Source organism: Molossus molossus, unplaced genomic scaffold (genome assembly GCF_014108415.1).
Source record: "Molossus molossus isolate mMolMol1 unplaced genomic scaffold, mMolMol1.p scaffold_m16_p_8, whole genome shotgun sequence".
NCBI lineage: Eukaryota > Metazoa > Chordata > Mammalia > Chiroptera > Molossidae > Molossus > Molossus molossus.
This window is the reverse complement of record NW_023425402.1, coordinates 30,301,225-30,318,650: the sequence shown is the minus strand read 5'-3', so window position 1 is coordinate 30,318,650 and position 17,426 is coordinate 30,301,225. Positions and strand designations below refer to the sequence as shown.

The window sequence follows — 17,426 nt, the reverse complement described above, 5'->3', positions numbered from 1 at the left end:
CCCTATCCATGAATATGTAATAGCTAAAGAACAGAAGTTTGTGAGCATGAGAAGTGTATTCCTTTAGTGAGAAAAATGTAGAGAATGTGAAAACAAGATCTATTAAAAATCATATTATTATGTTAATAGTGAATTAATTTACTTGTCTTAAAATATTAAATCGTATTGCATTAATTGTTAGGATTTGATTCTTATTCTATTGCATAATGTTATATTTTTTTAAAAGGAATAACCCGGGATTATGTTTGTTCAGATTGATTTTTCCATGCATAATTTATTGTTTTTATATCTAATTCTTATTTTGAATGGCAAATGAGAATTTTTATGTGTACTAACAGGGACTTTACCTATGTTCTCTCTACTATAACCATGCCAATTAAATACATTTTAAATAGCAAACATGTTTCTGTGTTTTGCTCTCAGATAAAGTTCACTATGATTAATTATTTTCCAAGTTACTATCTCAAACTAAAAACAACATAAATTTTAGAGCTGGTAGAGAATGACGTGGTAAAATTGGAATGCTACGCTGGTAAGAATGTAAAGTGGTGCAGCCTCTTTGGAAAGCAGTTTGGCTGTTGTTCAAAATGTTAAATATCAGGTATGTAATCCAGCAACTTTAGGTAGATACACAAAAGAATTGAAAACACAACATCCAGACAAAATCTTGAATGTTCATAGTAGTGTTGTTTAAAGTAGCCAAAATGTAAAAACAGCTTAAAATGACCATGGACTAATGAACAGATATATACATTGTGGTATATACCTATCAGTAATAAAAGGGAAAAAAGTTCTGTTCCATGCAAACACATGGATGAACTTTGAAAACATTATACTGTCACAAAAGACCACATATTATGTGATTCCTTACATATGAAATGTCCTAAATTGGCAAATCTATAGCAATGGAAAGTAGGCTGGGGGTGGGAGGTTACAAAGTGACTGCTAATGAACATAGAGTTTCTTTGACGAATAGAAAGTATAAAATTAGATTGCGGCAATGGTTGCACAACTCTGGATCTACTAAAAATTATTGAATCTTGCACTTTAAATGGGTGCACTCTGTGTCTGTAAATTATATCTCAATATAGCTATTAAAATGGATTTATGATCCAGATAATAGGGGAAAAAACTGAAACCGCTTAAATATATTAATTCCAAACTGATAGAATCAATGATGTATATCAACCATATAACTCTTCAGTTTTTAAAAGGAAAATGAAGACTACACTTACTTATAACACAGCCTGCTAAGAATTATTTTTAGGTGAAAAAAGTAAAGAGTAGAATAGTATATTGTAGTAAGTGAAAACATGAAGTAGAATGGCATATTTTTGTTTATACTATTCTCATTTTTATGAAAGGAATTTATGTATATTATTTGTGCATCAAGTATATGTCTTTGTTTCCTAGGTTATGACATTTATTTATGTGCTTCTAAAAATCTAATTAACGATGATTTTGGAAGTTTTGTTTCCTCTTTCACTATTCATAGCAACAAGCTCAAGTTTCCTCTTGCTCAGTTTGTTTCTTTTTAATACTTTATCATGATTCTAAACATTTTCCTCTGCTGTGAAGCAGGGCTTCCAGGAGTCACACCTGTGATTGAGCCCATTTCTCTTTTCCAAGACATTGAGGCCAGATATGTGTGTGCTGACCACAGCAAAATTGCTCAGGCTGAAGCAATTCCAGCTGCTTGCTGCCTCTCCCCAAGGGATTCTACAGAACCCCCCAAAGGCCAAGAGGGGCAGGAATGAGACATGAGTGGAGTGCCACCGTTCGTGTTCTAACTAAAGCTTCCCCAAGATGATAAGAAATCACTGTCATTCTAAAATGTCTGTTTCTAAAGATCAGGCTTGATTTTGAATAAAATTAGGATATTTTATTCCATTATTAATTCATTCAGAAAGAGTTCTTGAGAGTTTCTTGCTTGTTATAAGAGTAACTAGTTTATCACTGTATTCTTATCCACAGTTACCTAAAAGGCAATCAAGATGATTCTTCACACTTATTATTTTGGATTGATAGTAGTTCAAGTATTTAGATAAGAAAGGCAAAGTGTGATACTTTCAACAATAAAGAAAAAGAAAAAGAAAGGCAAAGAAGTTCAATTTTTGCAATATTGTTTTTTATAAAAAAACAATTTTGAAAACTCGAGCTATGCTTTGTCTCTAAACATTCATGCATTCATGATTTTAGAATTAAAAGGAATTGCAACTTTAATGCTCCTTTTACATGGCTAATTATATTAGTATGACCATCATCTAGCTGTGTTTAATAAACATGCATATTCACTTGCTATTTTAACCTTTTATATAAAAATAAGTTAAAATGTTAACAACCATTAAAAATTTGTTCTTAAAATATATAATAAATTGAATAAATTTTACTTAATTTTAAATTCTAAAATTAGTAAATTTATGACATAAGAATATATCAGATATAAAATTTGATCCTAATATAGAATATTGTCAAAATTTGATTAATGATCTTGATGTTTTCATTGATAGCTCAATTGATAGTAATCATTTTTGTGTAATCCACTGGCAACTGAAATGTGCAACATACTGATTTTTTCAGGTGAGACATAGGCTCCCTGAGCAGCTATGAGGAGAAAGAAATAGTGACATTTAATTCAGTCTAATTTATTCCTGAGAAAAAGACGATTGACTGCAGTTCATGAAGTCCATGGCAAGAGTTAGATGAAATGGTGAAATCATTTACAAACACTACAACTAAAAATTAAATTAGAATATGGAATACTGAATAATAAATCCCATGTAATTCAAATTAGCGTTGCCTTTTCACTTGACAGATGTTACCTTAAAAGGACAGATTTATATTATGAGTACAAATGGGGAGAACTATGATAATCTAATAGAGTGAATCCAGAGAAAGTTGATTTTAAGATTGCATCAAAGGTTTTAGAATTTATATTAGTTACAAAACTAAAGAGCTATAAAATGGAGTTAAGAAATTGACCCCAAAAAGAACCGAATTAATTTTATTTGTGATTTTTCTTGTTAGTTGTGTGGTGCATTGCATGTTTACAAAAATGATTCAAACTTATTTATAATACATTTCTTGGAGAGCTTCTTTGAAGTCAAGAATTCACAAGCCAATAGCATCCAGGATAATGTCTCTTAATCAGCTGAAAACAAAAATACAGGCAAACCTCATTTTACACATTTTATTCACAGATGTTGAGTTTTTTGCAAATTGAAGATAAAACCCTCCACCAGCCAAAGTATTACGACTTACTATATTTTGATACTCGGTTTATTGCAGCAGTCTGAAACAGACCCCACTATATCTTCAAGATATGCCTGTACTCTAAAGCAACAATAGGTAAATTATACTATTGTCCCAGGCAAGGAGAGATAAAAATAATATTTAGTTGAGGTGTATCTTTATATAAGTTGGTACTCAGGAGACATGACTTGGCCAACCAAGAGCTGACGTCCACGTGCTGGTGCAAAAGTAAAAGTCCCTTGTTGCTAGATCACTTTGCTAGGCAATGACAGTGCTAGAGTTGACAGGCAAGATATTCTTTGTAGAACTACTGCATGGCTTTCCCCCTTCAGTAAAAAGGGCACCTTTCCCACAGTGGGAGCTAATGCCCCAAAGGTCTTCACAGAGCTTTTTAGAGAGTAGCCCTGCTCAGGATGAACACTCTGGGAGAGTCTTCACAAACTCTATGTAGTTATAGTCTAAATGTGCTCTTGCCATAGTTGCTTCTCCACATGTTTTATGCCATAAACCCCACTAATGCCCCCAGCAGCTGAGCTACTGGGTGCTTATCAGAGACAACAGATGAGATTATAGCATCCTGACACACAGCACTTCACTTTCCTATCAAAACAACTTTACTCATAAAAACAACTTCATTTGTAGGTCAAAACAACTTCATTCTTAAAAGCAACTTTTTCTTGAAAAAGTGGATTTCAAATCATATCAAGTTGGTGCACAACAGACAACATTCAAAATAAAAATATGCTCAGTTAACTGTTGATTATGTTGCAGCAAGATCTTTCTCAGTAACAAGACAATTCTCTTAATGATTATATTAATTGAAATGTACAAAAGCACGGTTTCCCAAAGAGTATATAACACTCAGGAGTATACTGGAGACATTCATTTTACAAATATTTATAAAGTGTTTACTATGAATAAGGAATTCCGCCAAAATGAGGGATCTGTGTGTGGAGGGAGGGTGGAGAAACCATGTCCAGGGTACAGCTGAGCAGGATTGGCTGTGCGTAAAATAATAACCAGACTACCAGCAGGCGGGGAATATTCAAGCAGTGGTATGATGACAGAAACATCAAGTTCACCCTGGTGGACCAGGAGCAACCAAAGGCTATGTGGAGGAAATAATATAGATCCTGACCTGGCACTTTAGGTGAAGAGAGGAACAACGATGCATGCACAGTGGTGTGAACAAATTTCTAAATTTGGAGAACTAAGGATTTTTTTATTGGTTGATTGATTAATTTTAGAGTGAGAAGAAGGGAGAGAGATAGAAACATTGATAAGAGAGAATATTGATGGCCGCCTCCTGCATGCCCCTCACTGGGGATCACGTCCACAACCTGGGAATGTGCCCTAACCAGGAATCGAACTGGTGACCTCTTGGTGCATGGGTCAATGCTCAACCTCTGAGCCACACAGGCCGGGCAAACTCAGGGTTTTTTTTAAATAGTAATCTCATTTGGTTTGAGAAAAGTTAGGGTGCTTATGAAGAATCATGATAAAATAGGCTGGGAAGTAGAGAGGAATTCAATTATCAAGAGGCTTTGAATGTAAAAGTAAAGCATTTCAATTTAATTCAAAGGCAATTGTTTTGGGTCATTATTTATTAAGGAAAACAATTAGATTAGTAGTATAATTTGTGGGGAAAAAATTAAGGAATCATTTGTAGGCATTTCTAAAATACTTCTTGAGTACCTCCTATAAACGAATGTAAGTCACTTTGAGGAATACATATTTTAGCAATCAACCTAGAAATAATTTAAGTTCAAGTATTTTTACCTTGAAAATGTAACATGGCCTAACTTCTTGATCTTATGCTCATGAAGTTCAGAACAGGCAAAGTAGAACTATGTTCAGCCAAAATTTTAATTCCTTTACTGAAAACTGACTCCTAAGCTTATGAAGGCCAATATATCCAGGTTTCTTACTACTTTGAAGAAATTAATTCAGCTTCTCAGAACCACATAGATTGACTGCCGCATCACGATTCACCCAGGGCCACATTCTGCGGCTCAGACGTTTTCAACATTTATGAAGCCCACAAATGTCAAACAAATGTAGTCATTCTATTTGCCCTCAGTTAAACCTTAGATAACTGCCCACCCCCTCACCCCCCACCTTACTTTAAACCAAAATTTCTGTTATTTGTATTTACATTCTCAGTACTTTTACTAATGTTGTGTTCTCTGATATGTTTCTAAATCTAGATCCCAGGACTCTCATCTGTCTGCGTCGCCCTCCCTTGTCACTCCTTCTGGTGGCACGGAAGTGGGGGACTCCGAGAGGACTCCCTTCAGCGCCCCTCCTGCAGCGCCCTCTGTGTGCTGGGAGGAGGTGTGCCACAACGGAGGCACCTGCCGTCCCCTGTTTCTCTCCAGTGGTGTCTTCTCCTTTCAGTGTGACTGTCCTCTACATTTCACTGGCCGTTTCTGTGAACAAGGTAATCAGTCTTCCTTATCCTTCTGTATTTCTTTTTAAAATCTTTTCTAGAGGGAGGAAGAGAATTGGAACCTATTGTACCCACCTTGATGAATACGAGCACAAACAAGAAACATCTGTCTAATTTTATTTAAAAATGAATTCTGATAGAACATTTTTCAGTTCAAGAATGTAGAAGCAAACCTAAATTTTTTTTATTAGGATTGCCATGCAAAATATTTTCAATTGCCACACAAAATAAGAGTAGTGTCAAATGTAGTGTTAATTGTATAGTTTCTTCTAACAGTGTGGTGGGTCCATCCTTTGTCGCCATAGAAATAATTTGGTTCTAATTAATACTATTTTTATTGATTGTTAATCATATCACTGTTTTTTGTCTTTCATAAGCAGATCCCTAGATTTAAATTATTTTAGTATGTAAGAAGAGTACATTTTTTTTTTAATGCTTAAGACCATGTTTAGCATTAATGGAGCTATTTATGAATGAAAAGAAAATTTCCTGTTGTCAACATCTAGTGGCCTCCTGAGAGTCTCTCAGTTAATTAAAGCCATGCTGGGTACCTACAGCCAGAAACACCCTGGGCAGATTACAAAGACATTAGGTTATGAGGCAGCTGACTACATGTCCCTCTATTGATAGTTGAAAAGTGTCATTGTTTCCTATGTAAAATGAATCACTGGATTTAAATTGGGGAAGTGGGATGAGATTTACCAGTGAGTAATGATTCAGATGGCCGAGAATTTCATTACTTATCCAAGATTATGTTAAATAACTCCATCTTTTAGTAGCAAAATGTGGGACCTCCAAAACCTAATAAAGTATGTGAATATGTTATTCAACTCTTCTTCCCAAATGACCTTGTGTGACTGCTGTGAATGTTTTAATCAGCCAAGTAAGCAAGGCAAAACAGTAAGAAGCACAGAAATGGAAATAGTCTCTTTTCATGTTCATTGTAAAACACTGTCCTTAAAGTCTGTTTTTGAACTGTAAAACACTTTTGATGACACATCGCTATTGCTTAAATTTTTTTTAATCCTCACCTGAGAGTATTTTTTTTTTTTCCATTGGTTTTAGAGAAAGAGGGAGAGAGCAAGAGACGAGAAAGAGAGGAAACATCAATGTGTGAGAGAAACATTGATCATTTGCCTCCTACACGTGTCCTGACTGGGGATTGAACCAACGACCTAGGTATGTGTCCTGCATGGGAATCAACATTCAACCTTTTGTTATACAGGATGACAGTCCAACCAACAGAGACACCCAGCCAGGGCTAGTGCTTGCTTAATTTTTTGTTTGTTTGTTTGTTTTATCCTCACCTGAGGACATTTTTCCATTTTTTGTTCAGATAGAGTGGGAAGGAGAGAGAGAAACATCGACATGAAAGGGACACATCGAGTGGTCGCCACCCGGACGATCCAACTAGGGCCAGGGACAAACCACAACTGAGGCATGCGCCGTTAGCGGGAACCGAACCCCGGTCTCTCTGGACCACAGGCCAATGCTCCAACTGCTGAGCCAAACTAGCCAGGGCAGTGCTTGCTTAATTTTTGAGTGAATATTTTATATGTCTGCAAATATAAGATTGGCCTTCTTCTGCTACACTCTGAGACCATTTACATTACCTACTGTGAACAGAGTTCGAGGGACAGAATTTAGATTGTTAAGTTCTCTTAGTTACACACTTAACCATTTAAAACTCTGAGGACATTTTTTTCTTTAATTTTATACTAGGTAGTGTCTTAGAAAATTACCTTCCTTACCTTTCTTCAAATATACTTTAATATTTTAATTTATTTTTAGTCCAAATTTCTGACAGTGGTGAAATTGATATTTTAAAAGGAGGAGTGCTTTGTTATTGAGTATCTCCTGGTCAACCATAGATGACTATCTAGCTGTGATTCCTCTCTCTCCTACTGAATCCCCAGTTCTTCCTCCTGCCTCCCTACTCAGTAGCATTGATGCTCAGATACTGAATAGTACTTTCCTTCAGAAAAGGAGTAATTCAGGTTTATTTGGAGTTAAGTCTAAGACTTGAATGAAATTTAATTACATTTGGTGTTTGAGTGACAAAATATAGGAACCTGACCCCAGGAAGAGAATTTCTGCTCTATATTCATTGTTGGGAATATTTTCCTTTTCCAACATTATTATTCACTTTGTATCTCATATTTTTAATTATTTGCCTGATGAATTTATAATATTTTGAAAAACTAATAAATGGAATGACAATGTGTTGCTAAAACTAGGTAATCCACTATAGGTTATTGATTTCTACATGAAAAATAATCAGAAACTTTGAGTAGATAACTATTACGAAGAGGAAAATTTTTTTTTCTTAAAGAGACTTTAAGTCAGTGATATTTGAGATGTATGATGCACTAAAGAAAATGCATGCAGCCCTGGCCAGTTTGGCTCAGCGGTAGAGCATCAGCCCGTGGACCAGTGAGTCCTGGGTTTGATTCTGGCCAAGGGCACATGCCTCAGTTGTGGTTCATCCCCAGCCCTGCTCGGGGTCACACAGGAGGCAACCAGTCGATGTGTCACTCTTACATTGATGTTTCTCTCTCTCTCCCTGTCTCTCCCTTTCTCTCTACCTGAAGATAAATAGAAAAATATCCTCGGGTGAAGATAAAAAAAAAAGAAAGAAAATGCATGCAATAGGACTCTTTTTAAATAATCAGCCAGGATAGTATTGCCTGTAACTTTGTGGTTATTCTGCTTTCTTTGGGGGAAAATATCTCAATATACTATTTAGAATTGGGAATGTTATTTTTAAATGTAAAAATTGTCTGCATTTACTTTTAACCATTTACCCCTAAATTGGAATTAAGTACCTTTCTTCTTTCAGTCATAAAGAAAACCAAGAATAGGTTTATGTTTCCAGTCTGATGCTCTAAATATAATTCATACTGGTATACATCTTAGAATTCAGATTGACAGATAGTGACTACTGCCTAAGGCCCATATTTCAGGAATCTGTTACCATAATGAGACTTTTTATAGCATTATGCAGGCCGGTCAGATGCCACAATTTCTAAGAGTAGATTTCAAAAACAGTATTTTATGCCAGTTTCAACCTGTTCCCACTACCTGATAAAAATCTTGCTGTGGATAAACAGTCCCTAAATCAAAGTCAGTCTGTCTGTCTGTCTGTCTCTCTCTCCCCTCTAGTATAGTGTGTGTGTGTATGTGTGTGTGTGTGTGTATTCTTAGAAATGTTCTCAGTTTTAAATTGCTTAGAATTTATCGATAGATTGTATGAAAATTATTTCTTAGCTAAGTCCCTGCTGAGTACATTCAACATCTAAATTATATGAACTTCTGCTTCAGGAATGAAATTTGCATAATATCATTGTGAAGAGTTCTGATTTACCAGACACTGCACTGAGTGCTTCATGAATCTTGTTTCACTTAACCCTCAGAATAACCCAGGTGAAGTAAGTGGTCTAAATGATCCCCTTTTACAAATGAGAAATCTAAGGCCCAGAGTTGTTAACTCACTCGCTCCAGGTCGCACAGCTTGGACATCCATCGCAGAGAAAGGATCGGAAGCAATCTTGCCTGACTCCAGACTTCAATGTAACCACCATGTTCTATTGCTGCACTAGATAGACAATCAAATTTCACATGATGACATGACATGGAATTTCTTAATGTTCTCACTCTTTCATCTGTTTATTCAAAGTACCTTTCTTGAAGGAAGAAAAGAGCATTTTCTTTAAAAACTGGAATTTTCAAAATCAGTAAACCAAAGAAGTTAATTTTGATCTAATAAATTTTTCAGGCATTATCATGACCCACCTGAAATTAAACTGAAAGTTTATTAGGCGGCCCTAAGAGAATTGTATCTGAGTGTGTATTTGAGTAAAACTAAAATATAGAAAATAAATTAAGAAGATTTGAATTTCAGAAAAATCTAGACATAGGTAATGGAAGAACCGAACTCTCTGAAGAAAAAAAAAAAGATATAATTTTATAAGCATCTAAATGTAAAGATATGATGGAAATTGATTTTTTCTTTATAGCCTTGCTCCTTTTTATATTTAAAGTAAATTTCTTCAGCTTGAAAGAATGTTAAAGTATTTTATTTTAACAACTTTGTTTGTTTCCCAGCAACATGGAGGTGTAAATTAAGTAGAGGCCTTAACTAAAATAGCATTAGATTCAGTAACACAGAGAGCGTGTTTTTAGGGTTATGGGATTCAGTAATGGGTCACCCATATACATATTTCCTGTCAACTTAGCATTACATCATGTGCTCTACTTTATCAAATCATCCATGTACAGTCACCTAATAACGCTGACTTATAGAACCGGTTTGATTTAATGGGCTCTTTTTTCTCTCAGTGCATGTTAGCTTAATTCCTATGAGCTAAACCGTGTTGCCTACTTTATCATAATGCTTCTGGATCTCACCGGGGGAAACGTAAGAGCATATAGTCTTGCTTTGTTTTAGACGGCTGCAGGCAGGCAGATGGCTGTCTCCTACCGCAAAGTTCAGAGTGACAGATTTAGAATATCAGTGCCTTGTGCTGGGGGAAAGCGTATGCCTCTGACTATTAATTATAGGATTAACATTTTTAAACAGCCCCATGCTTTTTAGTGTTCTATAAAATGGTTTTATAAATAGTGCAGTAAAGGAGTATTTAAATGCCATACATTAAAACCAAAAAAATCTTTTGTTTTATTTGAAATCCTGTCTGTATATATTTTATATATGCTTAAAGGTCACTTGTACTGAGTAAATTGCAAACCTAGAAATAAAAATGAGAGGTTTTACTAGGTGTTTTGTCTTGTTATTTATATATTTAAAAGACTGCCTTAGTGGATGCCTTTGGTTTTACCATAACTGGCATATATTTTAAAGGCATGTTAGAGCAGTCTGAATTTATTTATTAACTTTAGATCAGGTGGCTAAATGTCAGACATTCCAGAGCCAAGAAGGCAGAGAAACAGAGTATTAATCAACTTAGAACAATGGTGTAACTGCTCTCCAGAGAACTGATCGTCTACATCATCAGAGAAGGACCAAGAAATGGGCGTCAGCCTTTTCAAATATAATACCCATGTCTGAACATTTGTCTTTCAAACCAGAGAGCAATGTGGCACGCTTACTAGTTAATGGCAACTGCTAAAATATTAAGATGTTAATTTGCAAATGAATGGGAATTAAAGTCAAAGATAAGGGCTGAAGGGAGATAAGAACACCTATCATCAGAAGCAGAGGATTTCATTTTTGAAAGCAGGTGTGGGCTGAAATGTCCTGTGTTCTGTGTTCCTCTCTCTTGTCAGTTGCTGCATTGTCCAGTAGGGAGCACTGTGTTCAGTTGGTAGAAAAAGCTCCCTCCCCATCTTAGTGCTCGTTAACAACTTAAAATCTAGATGTTCATTGGTCTCTATATTTACGTTGGTAATAATCCAAAAATGTCCATATGGGAAGAGGAGGGAATATATATATATATATATATATATATATATATATATATATATCCATCGATCCAAAAAGGATGACATATATTTTGTCTTTTTTTAAAAAATATATATATTTTTATTGATTTTCTAGTGAGAGAGATAGAAACACTGATGTGAGAAAGAAACATGGGTCAGCTGCCTTCTGCATGCCCTGCACTGGGGATTGAGCCTTTAACCCTGGCATATGCCCTGGCAAGGAATCGAACCAGGACCTCTCAGTCCTTGAGACAACGCTCACTCCACTGAGCCACACAAGCTGGACTATTTTGTCTTCTTTACTGTCTTAATTAGCATTCATTTATTTCCCTATAATTCAACACATTTAATTAAGTAAACATCAGTTGATTCCTAGTATGTAAAACACATAGAGTTAGTCACTGGAGGTGGTGCAAAGATGAACTTTGCCTTTAGTTTGTTAACCTAGGGTATGCAGTGGGAGATGCGAGAAGGGGAAGACAAGCATATCTCAAAGGTCAGCTGGCATTTCCCAACAGCATTTTACTTAGGACCTATGTTAGCCTTCATTGCTTCCATAACTATTACCACACTACTTAGTGACTTCAACAACACAAGTTTATTGTCTTCAAGTTCTGCAGATCAGAGGTCTGACACAGTTCCCAGTGGGTACAGGGCTGTGTTTTTTTGTTTTTTGTTTTTTTTTTTCCTGGAGGTTCTAGAGCACAATCTATTTCCTTGCCTTTTCTGGCCTTTAAAGTCCCTCTGCTCATGGTCCCCTTCATTTATCTTCAAAGCAAACAATGTTGGGTCTAACCTTTTTCATATCATGTTACTCAATCTACTCTTCTACCTCCCTTTTCTACATTTAAGATTCATTGTGATTACACAAAGCTCACTGGAATAAATCAGAATAATTTTAGTATCTTAGTACCAGCTGATTAGCAACTTTAATTACAGCTGCAATCTTAATGCCCCTTTGTCACTTAGAGCAACAAGTGCATACATCCTAGGTATCAGGACATCTTTGAGGGGGACATCATTCTGCCTACCAAAGGACCTATACTCATTTCTCAGGCAATTTATATGGTCATAGAATAGAAGAGGAAGTTTATTAATTGGATATCTGGTGTTCATAGAGCTGAGGGAAATAGTGGATGCAGCTTGGAAAATACACTCTGAAAGATGCTCTGGAGGACCATTCAACAGGAAGCAGAGTGAGGCTCATCCAGGGACGGGCTGAACCACCACTGAACAGGGGCTCATACTATCACCATATTCTGAGTCACTTGTTCAAGATTCCAAGTCCCAAGTTATACTTTGACATGTTCTAATCCACTACCTGAGCAGGAGAAGGAGGAGAGAGACTAGAGGAGCCATCTCTCACCTTACGCTTTCACCAAGACCCCAAACAATGGGCCTCTTTTTCCTTTCCACCCAAATACGTAATCATTTACACAAGGCTTTTATAGCACACATGTGCATACATGTACACACACACATATACCTTAAAACTGAACATTAGTTTATGTCTTAAAAATTATTCAGCTATTTTCCTTCTCTCTTCTCATCTCTCCTCTACTTTGTTTTATCCTTGAATTCATGACATTTTTATTAATTTATATGAAAGAATATTTCAGCAAAAGGTTTTGTTGCCCTTCCTTCTGTAGACACACCATAAACAGCTTACCTAAAATGGTACTTAAAAGGATGAGTTGAAGGAATTAGAATGAGCAAGTACATGAAGGGGAAGAGAGTTGTGTAAGTTGGCTTGGGAGCAGGGCATATGCAGGATCAGCTGAGAAATAAAACTGGAAATTCAGGTGGAACATACTGCAAAGAACACTAAATGATGGACTGAAAATATTAAATTCATTAGCAATGTATTACAGAGGGTAGGAGAATAAGGTATAGAGAAAAATTGAAACCTAATTCCAACAGGCTAGGAAATAGGATAGATACTCTTATAACCCTGAAGTTTGCTATTGGAAGTATAAGAGATGTTTGTGTTCTCTGTACAAAATGTAGTATAGCTTCTTCTTAACCAAAATTTACAAACCTGAATAAGTCTTATACTGTTAAATGTATTACTTGGTGAAAAAGAAAAAGTGGGGCTTCCAGTCAAGATGGCGGCGTAGGTAAACGCGGTATCGCGTCCTCCCACAACCACATCAAAGTTACAACTAAACTACAGAACAACCATCATTCAAAACCTCCTGAAATCAAGCTGAATAAAAGTCCTACAACTACGGAATTAAAGCAGCAGCCACATCCAGACTGGTAGGAGGGGCGGAGGCCGACGGCCTGGTCCCACACCCACGTGTGGCGGATAAAGATCAGGAGGATACCTAGGCTGGTAAGGTCCTTCCTGAGGACTGAGGGGTCCCCGTCCCACATCAGGTGCCCCGCTCAGGGTTCCAGTGCCAGGAAGAGAGTCCCCATAACTTCTGTCTGGAAAAACCAGCAGAAACTGAGGCTCAGGGAAGCTGAAGCGGCTGGAGCCCCAGGCAGCTCCTTAAAGGGCCCGCGCACGGACTTATCGGACTCTCTCCCTCTAAGCTTGGAGGGGAGGCAGCTCGAGGGGCACCAGAGACATACAAGGAAGAACTGAGCTGTTTGGCACTGGATCGAGGGCTGGAGAGGGGGCTTCCTTGGGGACAAACATGCTATAAGAGGCCTTTGTTCCTTTGGTGAGCTCTGCCCTGGGGGGGCAGACAGAAGCCATACCTGGGACTCCAGCAACCTGGCTCACACTGGTAGCCCCTCTCTGGTGACTCCCTGAGGCCCCGCCTCACCCCACCCAACTTTCAGGCCCACCCAAGCTGTTGGCACTTGCTTAACCATAGGATTGGCCTGTCTTGAATCCTGCTTCAGGTTATTCCTAAATTCTTTCAAACGAGCAGCATCTGGTCTCAACTAGCCCCATAATTCTAGTTAAGAAATGCACTGAAACAAACACAGGGAGGCAGCCAAAATGAGGAGACAAAGAAACAGGTCCCAAATGAAAGAACAGAACAAAACCCCAAGAAAAGAACTAAGCGAAAGAGAGATAAGCAACCTAACAGATGCTGAGTTCAAAATACTGCTTATAAGGATGCTCAATGAACTTAGTGAGAACCTCAGTGAACTTAGTGAAGGCCTCAAGAGCATAAAAAAGTACCAATCAGAAATCATAGATGCACAGTTAGAATTGAAGGAGGCATTAACTGAAATAAAGAATAATTTACACAGCTTCAATAATAGAGTATGTAAATCCAAGGAGCAAACCATCGATTTGGAATATAAGGAAGCAAAAAATGCCCAATCAGAACAGCAAAAAGAAAAAAAATTCCAAAAAAATGAGGATAGTGTAAGGAGCCTCTGGGACAATTTCAAACGTGCCAACATTCGCATCTTCGGGGTGCCAGAAGGAGAAGAGCGAGAACAAGAAATCGAAAACCTGTTTGAAACAATATTGGCAGAAAACTTTCCTAACTTGGTGAAGGAAACAGACATACAAGTCCAGGAAGCACAGAGAGTCCCAAATAAGATGAACCCCAAGAGGCCCACACCAAGACACATCATCATCAAAATGCAAAAGGTTCAAGACAAAGAGAGAATATTAAAAGCAGCAAGAGAAAGGCAGCTAGTTACCTACAAGGGAGTTCCCATAAGGCTGTCAGCTGATTTCTCAAAAGAAACTTTGCAGGCCAGAAGGGAGTGGCAAGAAATATTCAGTGTGATGAAAAGCAAGAACCTACAACCACGATTACTCTATCCTGCAAAGCTGTCATTTAGAATCGATGGACATATAAAAACTTTCCCAGACAAGAAAAAGTTAAAGGAGTTCATCACCACCAAACCGTTATTATATGAAATGATGAAGGGTCTTTTTAAAGAAAAAGATAAAATATATGAACAAACAAAATGGCAATGAATACATATCTATCAACAATGGAATCTGCAAACAAAATGAACAGGAAGAACAGAAACATTCTCATAGATACAGAGAACATTTTGTTGGTTGCCAGATGGGAGGAGGGTTGGGGGAATGGGTGGAAAAGGTGAAGGGACTAAGAAGTACAAATTCATTGCTAGACTGACGAACCTCAAAGGGAAAGGGGTTGGGGGGGTGGGAAGAAATAAACCAAAGAACTTATATGCATAACCAATGGACACAGACAATAGTGTGAGAAAAGGTGGGAGGAGGGCGGGAGTGGGGAGGAGGGGGTCAATGGGGGAAAAATGTGGAATATCTGTAATACATTTTTACATTCAACAATAAAGATTTAAAAAAAAAAAAGTTCAGTGGCCTCAAACTTCCACAGGCCATTTCCACTCGGCAGCACTGTCCCCGTTTGTAGGCAGGAGTGGGTGCCAAGATCCTGCTAGTGCACCTCACGCGGGGTCCAGGGTGCTAGCGCTGGCCTCACTGGGCAGGAGGGCCTTGAAGGGTAGAGCATGATGGCATCTAAACAGAAGCAGATCCGAGCTGGGACTTTAGGGATCAAGAGAGGAGGAAGTATGGAGAGACAAGTCCCTGAGCCAGATGCCACCCAAGGATAGGGTGCCCAAAGGGAGACCCTGTTCCCACGCAGAGGGGGAGATTCAGTTAAAGAGCATATGAAATAAAATAGCCCTAAACACAGTCAAAAAAAAAAAAAAGAAAAGAAAAGAAAAAGTGGTATATGAAATGTGATTATAAAGGACAAGACATACCAAAGGTCCCTCTTTTCCCCTTCCTTGCACCGTCTCTGCCCTACCTATCCACAGAAATGCCAAATTATATGCAGTAAAACTCTATCATGGCACAAACATTATGGATAATAAAGCAAATGATGTGGGCTTATTCGACACAAGATTAATGACCAGCTAGCTAAATATTTATAATTATATGTATGTGTGCACGTGGGGAAGTATGATGCATCTTATCTTTTGCACTTCATTGCTAAATTCCTCAAGAATTTATTTCTCAAGCATTATTCTCTGCAACATATTTGTAACATTTATCATATACACACCTCCACATAAAAAATTTAAGTCATGAAAGACTATTAAACATATGTTTAGGATCTTTTTGTGCTATCAAAATAATTCATTACTGGAAAACACCTTAAAATGCTAGTTGACACTAACATTTTACAGGTATGGAAACAAAGTCAAAGAAAAGTAACTCAAGAAAACTACTAGTTAAGAACAAATCTAGAATGAGAACGCAGTGTTCATATTCAAAACCCAATATTTTATCTGCCACAGGTAGTGTCCTCCAAAGTTGTTCAGTGGTAGATTCCAAGCTGAATTGCAAGAAAAATATATTCAATTGCATATGTTTGAGATAAACAATTACATAAACTTAGATGAATTCAGATAGTAATGACTTTAATTGTACCAACTTGCTGCTCTTTCTTTATATGATAGGTACAGATATATTTGACTATAGACATGTCAATATGACATTTGATGAATTTACTAATGTTCCTTTCAATGGACAGTTATGTTTAAAAGGATTTTTTTCTTTACGTAAATTTCTTTGTAAAACTGGAAAGAAGAGCACCCTGGCCAGATTGGCTCAGTGGCGGTGTCAGCCTGTGGACTGAAGGGTCTCAGTTTCGATTCCCAGTCAACAGCACGTACCTGGGTTGCAGGTTAGATCTCCTGCCCCAGTCTCTCCCTTCCACTCTGTATTAAAAAAATCAATGGAAAAATGTCATCAGGTGAGGATTAGCCAAACAAACAAAACAAAAAAATAGAAGAAAAAGTAATTAGAATTTTTTATACCACTGCCTATGAAACCACTTTAAGGTGATAATGTTTAAGCAGAGGTTATAACTATTAAAAAGTTGTTATGCAGTGATGACAAAATATTTTAGTAGCCCAGCAAGTGTGGATCATTGCCCCATGGACTGAGAGGTCTCAGTCTGATTTGCGGTCAGGACACATGCCACAGTTGCCGGATCAACCCCTCATAGGGGGCATGCAGAAGGCAGAGATCTATGTTACCCTCTCACATCAATGTTTTTATCTCTCTCTCTTCCATCCTCTCTCTGTAAAGAATCAGTAAAAACATATTTTAGAAAATAGCTCCATACAAGCACTAATAATAATATAATGCAAAATACATGAGATTTTTAACTTTTTTTTTGCCACATTAAAAATGAAAAACAGATTCCAAAATGGTGGTGGAGTGAATGGAAGCTACACAGACCATCTTCCAGGACCAAACTAGAATTACAACTAAAATAAAGACAAATCATCAGGAAAAAGCAACAGAAAAGCAGCTTGCAAGGACCATATAACCAGGGACACTGAATTGATCCTGGTAGGATTG

The 17,426-nt window shown here is 37.2% G+C and overlaps 1 protein-coding gene across 1 annotated transcript in view; it reads left to right on the top strand.

The window, feature by feature from the left end:
* Nucleotides 1–17,426, top strand: part of EYS (eyes shut homolog) — a 1,629,530-nt gene that overhangs the window by 1,200,117 nt on the left and 411,987 nt on the right. Inside the window, 1 exon segment of the mRNA XM_036248740.1 lies at nucleotides 5,460–5,692. Coding sequence (XP_036104633.1) covers nucleotides 5,460–5,692 — 233 coding nt within the window.